General features: G+C 45.6%; 1 protein-coding gene across 2 annotated transcripts in view; it reads left to right on the top strand.

Moving 5' to 3' along the window:
* Window positions 1-2310: 2310 nt before the first annotated feature.
* LOC110499711 (receptor-type tyrosine-protein phosphatase R) overlaps window positions 2311-10614 on the top strand; it is a 94328-nt gene continuing 86024 nt past the window's right edge. Inside the window, exons 1-3 of one of the 2 annotated variants that reach the window (XM_036956589.1) lie at window positions 2311-2754; window positions 6025-6247; window positions 6928-7130. In XM_036956589.1, coding sequence (XP_036812484.1) covers window positions 7044-7130 — 87 coding nt within the window. In that variant the 5' untranslated portion in view covers window positions 2311-2754; window positions 6025-6247; window positions 6928-7043. Of the gene's footprint in view, window positions 2755-6024; window positions 6248-6924; window positions 7131-10614 lie in introns of both variants that reach the window. The other variant, XM_036956588.1, reaches the window with a different exon arrangement.

Here is a 10614-nt window from a genome sequence, read left to right as displayed (position 1 = left end):
GCTCCACTGGACAGGAAGGTTTGCAGCACTGAGCTCCACTGGACAGGAAGGTTTGCAGCACTGAGCTCCACTGGTCAGGAAGGTTTGCAGCACTGAGCTCCACTGGACAGGAAGGTTTGCAGCACTGAGCTCCACTGGACAGGAAGGTATGCAGCACTGAGCTCCACTGGACAGGAAGGTATGCAACACCTACACTGGACAGGAAGGTTTGCAGCACTGAGCTCCACTGGACAGGAAGGTTTGCAGCACTGAGCTCCACTGGACAGGAAGGTTTGCAGCACTGAGCTCCACTGGACAGGAAGGTTTGCAGCACTGAGCTCCACTGGACAGGAAGGTTTGCAGCACTGAGCTCCACTGGTCAGGAAGGTTTGCAGCACTGAGCTCCACTGGACAGGAAGGTTTGCAGCACTGAGCTCCACTGGACAGGAAGGTATGCAGCACTGAGCTCCACTGGACAGGAAGGTTTGCAGCACTGAGCTCCACTGGACAGGAAGGTTTGCAGCACTGAGCTCCACTGGACAGGAAGGTTTGCAGCACTGAGCTCCACTGGACAGGAAGGTTTGCAGCACTGAGCTCCACTGGTCAGGAAGGTATGCAGCACTGAGCTCCACTGGTCAGGAAGGTATGCAACACCTACACTGAGCTCCACTGGACAGGAAGGTATGCAACACCTACACTGAGCTCCACTGGACAGGAAGGTATGCAACACCTACACTGAGCTCCACTGGACAGGAAGGTATGCAACACCTACACTGAGCTCCACTGGACAGGAAGGTTTGCAGCACTGAGCTCCACTGGTCAGGAAGGTTTGCAGCACTGAGCTCCACTGGACAGGAAGGTTTGCAGCACTGAGCTCCACTGGACAGGAAGGTTTGCAGCACTGAGCTCCACTGGACAGGAAGGTTTGCAGCACTGAGCTCCACTGGACAGGAAGGTTTGCAGCACTGAGCTCCACCGGACAGGAAGGTTTGCAGCACTGAGCTCCACTGGACAGGAAGGTATGCAGCACTGAGCTCCACTGGACAGGAAGGTTTGCAGCACTGAGCTCCACTGGACAGGAAGGTTTGCAGCACTGAGCTCCACTGGACAGGAAGGTTTGCAGCACTGAGCTCCACTGGACAGGAAGGTTTGCAGCACTGAGCTCCACTGGTATTTTACTAAGTCATTAGAATTGATGTATTACCTTCTGTTTGACTTGGCACTAAGCTACTGCTGTATTTGAGAGTTCTCTGCAGGCAGAATGATTATACTGTAGTTCAAAATGCTCTAAAATGGGAAAGGAACCCCATAGGGAATGACTGGGTTTCTGTAGTTTGGGCTGTAGTTTCTGTGGTTTGCCTGGGCTTGCCTGCCAGAGTCACCAACTACTCAAACTATCTCACAATGTCAGCTCTGCTTGTTCGTTCTCTCGCTCTCGCTCTCGCTCTCTCTCTCTCTCTCTCTCTCTCTCTCTCTCTCTCTCTCTCTCGCTCTCTCGCTCTCTCTCTCTCTCTCTCTCTCTCTCTCTCTCGCTCTCTCTCTCTCTCTCTCTCTCTCGCTCTCTCGCTCTCTCTCTCGCTCTCTCTCTCTCTCTCTCTCTCTGTCTCACTCTCTCTCTCTCGCTCTCTCGCTCTCTCTCGCTCTCTCGCTCTCTCTCGCTCTCTCTCTCGCTCTCTCTCTCTCTCTCTCTCTCTCTCTCTCTCTCTCTCTCTCGCTCTCTCGCTCTCTCTCAATTCGCTTTATTGGCATGACGTATCAATGTACATATTGCCAAAGCTTACTTTGGAGAGTTACAATATTAACATATTTACATTTATAATAATCATTATTGACAACAGTTACAACAATAATCAAGGGTCAAAATAACCATACATTGAACAATAACAATGGTATAGAGGACATGTGCAGGTTGGTTGGTCTGTCAGACACTGCCCCTCATCTTATGGCAGGCAGCAATGTAGTGTGCTGCCAACCCACAGCTCTCTGCCTCCTCCCCCAACAGCAAGGGTAGCTTATTCTCATCAGAGATGTCTTCAACAACTTCAATAAAGCTTTTACATTTGGGGAAACGACACTCTCTAATTGTTTGATATTTTTTGACATTTTGTCATTGTTGCACAGCCTCTCCTCTGCAGGGAGCTGGGCTTGGTAATGATATGAGAGGGTGTGTGTGTGTCTTTTCAATGAATTTTCAGAGAGGAGAGAATATGACTTTGTGCTGGCTAATCTTTACATTGCATTTAGAGGGGGTTGATTGGGTGTATAGTTTACTGTTCGAATTTCACATTTTTACAAATCTTGTTCATTTCCATTTTGATCAACCTTAGCGAATGAAAGGCCAATAATGCAACGTCTGCCACGCCCACTGTAGCGCAGCGTGGAATCTTGCTTCGCGTCGATGCAGACAACTAGTTCCACAAGGCGAACCCGCTCCGAGTAACCGCAGCCTCGAGCCCAGATGCGACTCTGTCTCCTCTGGGGCGCGTTGGGCGGGAGGCTATGATAAAGACTGAACTTGGTAACTTGCACACAGTAAAACATAAACGCAATTGAATGCAAGTTATAGCAGGGTTAGATCGTTGTAATTCTCGACATTGAACCCTGATATTAACCTCACCAGCAGCCGAAACAGACAGACAAAAAGGACCGCTTCTGTTTCCTCCCGAAATCGCCTTTGAATGTGAGCTGTCCGCTGCACCTGGACGGGAAAGATGCAGCAAAGAAGATGCGGCTTTTTTATGGTTTTATCCTTTTTAGTACAGATGGGGAACGCAGGTAAGTGGCGCAGATTGGGACACCAATAACCCAGCAAGCATTCAAATAGATTCAATGAATGTCATCACTGACTGGTGTTGTAGCCTATTGTCCAGTTGGTGCACAGAAACACCTATACCATTCAATGCAACTCCATAACCTATGCTTTCAGCATCACGCATAGCAGGCACATCTGTATGTAGTTTATACGGGGTTGTAATGGTATTTGTTTTGTCAGGTGCTGCGTGCATGCTGTTGCTGCGTGCATGTTTTATGCCAATGGTGAGGAATAGGGCTACCGTCAATATGTAACGGTGCATTAGAAGCATAACCATCGTATGTTTCATCTGAATTGTTCATGCAACAAAGACAGAATCGAAGTTGTTCCGTTTGTGTGGTCCGTCTGCAAATATGCATAAAGCTCGAGGCTGAAAGCCGATCGAATAGAATCCCACCTCTAATCCAATAAGGAAGCGTGTTTTCAGGACCATGGCTAGCAACCGGCCGAAAACAACACTACTGTCGTTAGGGAGAAAATGTCTCAACTGTGTTTGTGAAAGAGGAAGGGTCGCGCAGCAGTAATTACCTGGATGAAGGATTTAGCCTGTATTGTGAACAGTGTTAGTCTAAAGACAATGCCACGTATTATACACGTTGTTTTACAGAGAATGTACAATCAAATAATCTACCGAGTTTACTATTGTGATATTCTACATCGATTTTACAGCTGGCATTACTGTATCATACTGATACACAGTTTATTACAGGTTAAGAGGGAGAAAGAGAGAGGGGGGAGAGAGTAAGCAAGAGAGGAGGAGAGGGAGAGAGGGGGGAGAGAGAGAGCCATGTAGATAGGCTACATGTATTTATTCTGCTCTTAGTCTCTACCAGAAGACCATTGATAAACCTGTCATTGTGACTCAGAGAGATTCTGTAAAACCAACGTAGTCTGTAAACTAGATGTCTAGAGTAAGGGCAGAAGATCATCTGGCTGTTACCATAGAGATCTTTTTAAATTCCACTAGCATTCTAATTCCTAACTCTATGCTTGTCACTCAGTGAAGGTCAATGGGAAAAACCCATGTGATTGGCAGCTGTTGACCTCCAGGCCTACGCCCCCTGAGTTCTAGAATGCTTATTCTGTTCTACACTCTCAGAAGAAGCCGAAATGATCCCTAAAATCAGAGCTTTCATTCTCTTCACTGGCATCAGATATAGTGTGATGTATTACTAGGAGGGATGACATTTCTTCTTCCCACTTCCCTTCCATACCACCTTGCTGTGCTGACACGCGTGCCTGGCACATGAGGAAATGTGATCTTTCTCTCCCCATATCTCTCTCTCTCTCTCACCCTCCCTTTCTCTCTCTCTCTCTCTCTGCCTGCTGTCTCCGCCTCTCAATCTGGAAAATGAATAACAACATGACATTCACTCGAGAAAAAGAGAGAGAGAAACAGTGAGCAAGCACAGAGAGCAGGGAGAGAGAGAGCACAGAGAGAGCACAGAAAGAGAGAGCACAGAGAGACAGAGAGAGGGAGCAGGGAGAGAGAGAGCACAGAGAGCAGGGAGAGGGAGAGAGAGCACAGAGAGCACAGAGAGCAGGGAGAGGGAGAGAGAGCACAGAGAGAGCACAGAGAGAAAGAGAGAGGGAGCAGGGAGAGAGAGGGCACAGAGAGCAGGAAGAGGGAGAGAGAGAGCACAGAGAGAGAGAGAGCCAGAGAGAGAAAGTGAAAGAGAGAGAGCACAGAGAGCAGGGAGAGGGAGAAAGAGGAAAAGAGGCAGGTTTCATGGCTCGGGGCATGAGCGGATGACTGATCAGCTTAATTAAACTAATACCAAAGACTATGAACACTATCCATCCCTCTCTCTCTCCTTCTTCTCTGTCATATCAGACTATATTGAACATCTCTCTCTCTCTCCTTCTTCTCTATAATAACAGACTATATAGAACATCTCTCTCTCTCCTTCTTCTCTGTCATATCAGACTATATAGAACATCCCTCTCTCTCCTTCTCTATATTACCAGACTATGTAGAACATCTCTCTCTCTCTCCTTCTTCTCTATAATATCAGACCATAGAGAACATCCCTCTCTCTCTCTCTCCTTCTTCTCTATAATACCAGTCTATATAGAACATCCCTCTCTCATTCTTCTCTATAATACCAGACTATATAGAACATCCCTCTCTCTCTCTCTCTTTCTCCTTCTTCTCTATAATACCAGACTATATAGAACATCCCTCTCTCTCTCTCCTTCTTCTCTTATCCATTCTGTCTCTTCCTTGCTTTCCTATGAACTGTGTGATGCTCTCGTTCTTCCTCTTTCTCATTCTTGTCTGTGAGGGATTTTTTATATCTGGTTATACTGAGAGTTCAAAATGAAACTTGATGTCAATAAATCTTGATTAGCATTTTGAGTCCAAAGAAACCATATTGGTAAAACTGCAGCTAGCATAGCATCAACCATATTGGTAAAACTGCAGCTAGCATAGCATCAACCATATTGGTAAAACTGCAGCTAGCATAGCATCAACCATATTGGTAAAACTGCAGCTAGCATAGCATCAACCATATTGGTAAAACTGCAGCTAGCATAGCATCAACCATATTGGTAAAACTGCAGCTAGCATAGCATCAACCATATTGGTAGACCTGCAGCTAGCATAGCATCAACCATAGTGGTAGACCTGCAGCTAGCATAGCATCAACCATAGTGGTAGACCTGCAGCTAGCATAGCATCAACCATAGTGGTAGACCTGCAGCTGGCATAGCATCAACCATAGTGGTAGACCTGCAGCTAGCATAGCATCAACAGTAGTGGTAGACCTACAGCTAGCATAGCATCAACCATAGTGGTAGACCTGCAGCTAGCATAGCATCAACAGTAGTGGTAGACCTGCAGCTAGCATAGCATCAACCATAGTGGTAGACCTGCAGCTAGCATAGCATCAACCATAGTGGTAGACCTGCAGCTAGCATAGCATCAACCATAGTGGTAGACCTGCAGCTAGCATAGCATCAACCATAGTGGTAGACCTGCAGCTAGCATAGCATCAACCATAGTGGTAGACCTGCAGCTAGCATAGCATCAGCCATAGTGGTAGACCTGCAGCTAGCATAGCATCAACCATAGTGGTAGACCTGCAGCTAGCATAGCATCAACCATAGTGGTAGACCTGCAGCTAGCATAGCATCAACCATAGTGGTAGACCTGCAGCTAGCATAGCATCAACCATAGTGGTAAGACCTAGAGCTAGCATAGCATCAACCCATTCCCTCTCTCTTTGTAGATGTTTTTTCTGGTGACCATGACCGCTACACGACCAGGACCGGTGAGGGGAGGAGGTGGTCGGACAGCCCGGTCCTGGTGTACCGTCACGTGGACCAAGACGGCCAGGAGAGGACCCTGGGTCTGGAGACACCCGGGTGGCAGCGTGGTGGGGACAGAGACAGTCTTCATGCTTTGGTTAACACCCTCAGTGCCCAGCACCAGGCCAGACTGGACAGCTTCAGGTAAAGAGAGATGCTTGAAACCGACACAGTCCATCACATAACAAAAACTCAAACCCATTTAAAAAACAAAATGAAACGCGGATGTAGTGAGGATGTTGAGTTTGAGATCAAATCAAATCAAAAATCAAATCAAATTTTATTTGTCACATACACATGGTTAGCAGATGTTAATGCGAGTGTAGCGAAATGCTTGTGCCTCTAGTTCCGACAATGCAGTAATAACCAACAAGTAATCTAACCTAACAATTCCAAAACTACTGTATTTATACACAGTGTAAGGGGATAAAGAATATGTACATAAGGATATGTGAATGAGTGATGGTACAGAGCAGCATAGGCAAGATACAGTAGATGGTATCGAGTACAGTATATACATATGAGATGAGTATGTAAACAAAGTGGCATAGTTAAAGTAGCTATTGATACATGTATTACATAAGGATGCAGTCGATGATATAGAATGCAAGAGACATTCACAGAAAGGGACACAATAAAGAATTATTCAACACAATTTAACCTTAGTTTAATAATATTTTTACAACCAACTCCCTTTGTTGTCTTGTGTCTCATGTTACTGTATGTAATACTGCGATTCAGGTTATACCTGCCGTAGTACACATGAAATGGAACTAATGAGATGTCTCCATAGTGCACACTGATCATACAGAATGTTTCAGCAGGGACATGGCCAGGGTGGACAGCCTCCTCACCCAGTCCTCCCAGACCCATGCCAGGCTGGCTAAGCTGATGCCCGCTGCCCTGCTGGAGTCCCAGTCCCGCCAGGCGCCCCGTGGGCATGGAGCCGTCAGCCTGTTGGCACAGCCGGAGCAGGAGGTACGGGTGGAGAACGCTCCGGTCTCAGGCGCGCTGTATGGTCACCGTGGTGAGTAGAGTGTAGATATTTCCCATCTACACTCTGGATGTATAGATGGGTCGCTTCCACCAGTCCCTTTTGAGATGTGTACCTTGGTAAAAACACATTTGATTTCAACTCATTTCAACATTCTGTCATAGAGAGATGTTCAACTTAATAAAATCACGTTTTCCCATTTCAAACTGTTAAATAAAAAAGTGTCAAGTAGAGTAACAGGGTTGACAGTAACAGGGTTGACTGTAACAGGGTTGACAGTAACAGGGTTGACTGTAACAGGGTTGACCGTAACAGGGTTGACAGTAACAGGGTTGACTGTAACAGGGTTGACTGTAACAGGGTTGACCGTAACAGGGTTGACCGTAACAGGGTTGACAGTAACAGGGTTGACAGTAACAGGGTTGACCGTAACAGGGTTGACTGTGACAGGGTTGACCGTGACAGGGTTGACAGTAACAGGGTTGACAGTAACAGGGTTGACAGTAACAGGGTTGACTGTAACAGGGTTGACAGTAACAGGGTTGACAGTAACAGGGTTGACAGTAACAGGGTTGACTGTAACAGGGTTTGACAGTAACAGGGTTGACTGTAACAGGGTTGACAGTAACAGGGTTGACAGTAACAGGGTTGACAGTTACAGGGTTGACCGTAACAGGGTTGACAGTAACAGGGTTGACAGTAACAGGGTTGACAGTAACAGGGTTGACTGTAACAGGGTTGACAGTGACAGGGTTGACAGTAACAGGGTTGACCGTAACAGGGTTGACCGTGACAGGGTTGACTGTAACAGGGTTGACTGTGACAGGGTTGACGATTTCATTTTTAATCAGCCATAAATCCCCTAGTGACAGGGGAAATGGGTTAAAGTGGGTTAAAAGTCAGAGGGACACCTGGACGTCACAGAGGGACACGTCAAAATGCTGAAGTTTAGCACTTTAGCAAGTCTTTATTTCTCTAAAAAAATATATATTGATTAATTAAATTCGCCATGTGGTCTTTAAACCACATGGAGAAACCACAGACACCCATACATACCCCACAAGACACAACTCTGTATTGGTGCAGAATCTCTTCTTAAAACATCAAAAAGACACTCATTTCGTGGAATGACCCAGATAATGATTGGTGGTTGGGTGACTGCGATTTTATGGATGTTCACTTTGGTATCTTGAGCCGGTGGAATCACGAGACTTTGGTATAAACAATCATGAATATATGAACTACTGTGAGCCCGACACTCTGGGTGTCTGTCTGAAACCTCAGGAAATACAATCATGAATATATTAACTACTGTTAGCCCGACACTCTGGGTGTCCATCTGAAACCTCAGGAAATACAATCATGAATATATGAACTACAGTGATCCCGACACTCTGGGTGTCGGTCTGAAACCTCAGGAAATACAATCATGAATATATGAACTACAGTGAGCCCGACACTCTGGGTGTCTGTCTGAAACAGCAGGAAATACAATCATGAATATATGAACTACTGTGAGCCCGACACTCTGGGTGTCTGTCTGAAACCTCAGGAAATACAATCATGAATATATGAACTACTGTTAGCCCGACACTCTGGGTGTCCATCTGAAACCTCAGGAAATACAATCATGAATATATGAACTACAGTGATCCCGACACTCTGGGTGTCGGTCTGAAACCTCAGGAAATACAATCATGAATATATGAACTACAGTGATCCCGACACTCTGGGTGTCCGTCTGAAACAGCAGGAAATACAATCATGAATATATGAACTACAGTGATCCCGACACTCTGGGTGTCTGTCTGAAACAGCAGGAAATACAATCATGAATATATGAACTACAGTGATCCCGACACTCTGGGTGTCTGTCTGAAACAGCAGGAAATACAATCATGAATATATGAACTACAGTGATCCCGACACTCTGGGTGTCGGTCTGAAACCTCAGGAAATACAATCATGAATATATGAACTACTGTGAGCCCGACACTCTGGGTGTCCGTCTGAAACCTCAGAACATAGGATTCCACCCAGAAGTAGCTCTGAATGTATAGCAGACCAGGTTGGAGGATTGCCATCCTATGGATTTTCACTTTGAGAAGTGATTTACTATCTGGGTAACACTGTGGATTCAGAGTCCTTGATTGTAGATAATGATGATTGATTGATTGATCATTTAATTGATAATTTAACACGTCAAGAGCTCTTGCTGAGACATGGGTGTTGACTGTTCAGAGTGAGGCTGGAGGATGTGGGAAGAGGCCCAGGTTGAAGCCATTGGTCCTGAAGGTGGGCGAGGCCTGGCTGGGGCCAGATGGCTCCGATGTCCCCCTCTCTGTGATGGATGAGAAAGACCATCTGCTATTATAACAGGCAGACCTTCAGAAGGAGTGTGCGTGTGTCTGTGTGTTAGTGTGTGTGTGTGTCTGTGTGTTAGAGTGTGTCGGTGTGTGTCTGTATGTGTTTGTGTGTGTCTGTGTGTGTCTGTGTGTGTTTGTGTGTGTCTGTGTGTGTTTGTGTGTGTCTGTGTGTGTCTGTGTGTGTTTGTGTGTGTTTGTGTGTGTCTGTGTGTGTTTGTGTGTGTCTGTGTGTGTCTGTGTGTGTCTGTGTGTCCCCACAGTCTCTGTCTTTCCACGAGATGTTGTTTCATACATTTTTTAAGGGAATCTTGCTGTTTTCTTGAGTATTTTGAGGTGAAAGGGAGTTCTATGTGATCATGTCTCTGTAGAATACTGTGTGTTGCAGTGAAGTTCGTTTTGAACTTGGGGACTGTGAAGAGACCCCTAGTGAAATGCCTTGTGGGTGTCTGAGCTGAATGTTATTTGATTACGTAGACAATCTGGAGCGTTCATCACGGTAATATTTCTCATTAAAACTAGAAGAGAAGCAGTTCATCTCTTGTCAAAACCTCAACCAGACTGGCCTGCATTTTGTTGATGTTAGTTCTGTATGTGTAGTTAAGGGCAAGGCTTCTCTGTTTTGAACCAGCTGCAGGTTTACTAGGTCTGTCTTTTCTACTACCTGACACTATTACCAGACAGTAATCAAGATGGGACAAGACCAGAGCCTGAAAACACATATTTTATCAAAGACATACCCCTCACCATTCTCACAACAACTTAGTCAATATGACTCGACCGTAATAATTGACCATCCAGTGTGTTATACCTAGGAGTTAAACTTCCTCAACTTTCTCAATGGCCACACCCTTTATACACAAACTCCAGTTGAGGTTTATGTCTTTAGAAAATGTTTTGAACCGAATACAAATGCTTTTAGTTTAGTTTTAGATGTGTTTAGTTTTACTATGAGTCAGCCATTCCCATACTGACTGTGACTCCTGTTGGTAGAAGGTCAGTGAGCTCACTGGCTTTGAGGTGCTGACATGTAGAGTGGGGAGTCATCCGTGTACATAGTCATTCTAGCTTGGTGTAAAACCAGTGGAAAGTTATCTGTAAAAATAGAGAAGAACATCCGGACCAAGACAACAGCCCTAAGCAATAAGCAGAGA

Source organism: Oncorhynchus mykiss, chromosome 21 (genome assembly GCF_013265735.2).
Source record: "Oncorhynchus mykiss isolate Arlee chromosome 21, USDA_OmykA_1.1, whole genome shotgun sequence".
Classification (NCBI taxonomy): Eukaryota; Metazoa; Chordata; class Actinopteri; order Salmoniformes; family Salmonidae; genus Oncorhynchus; species Oncorhynchus mykiss.
This window is presented reverse-complemented; position numbering and strand designations above follow the sequence as displayed.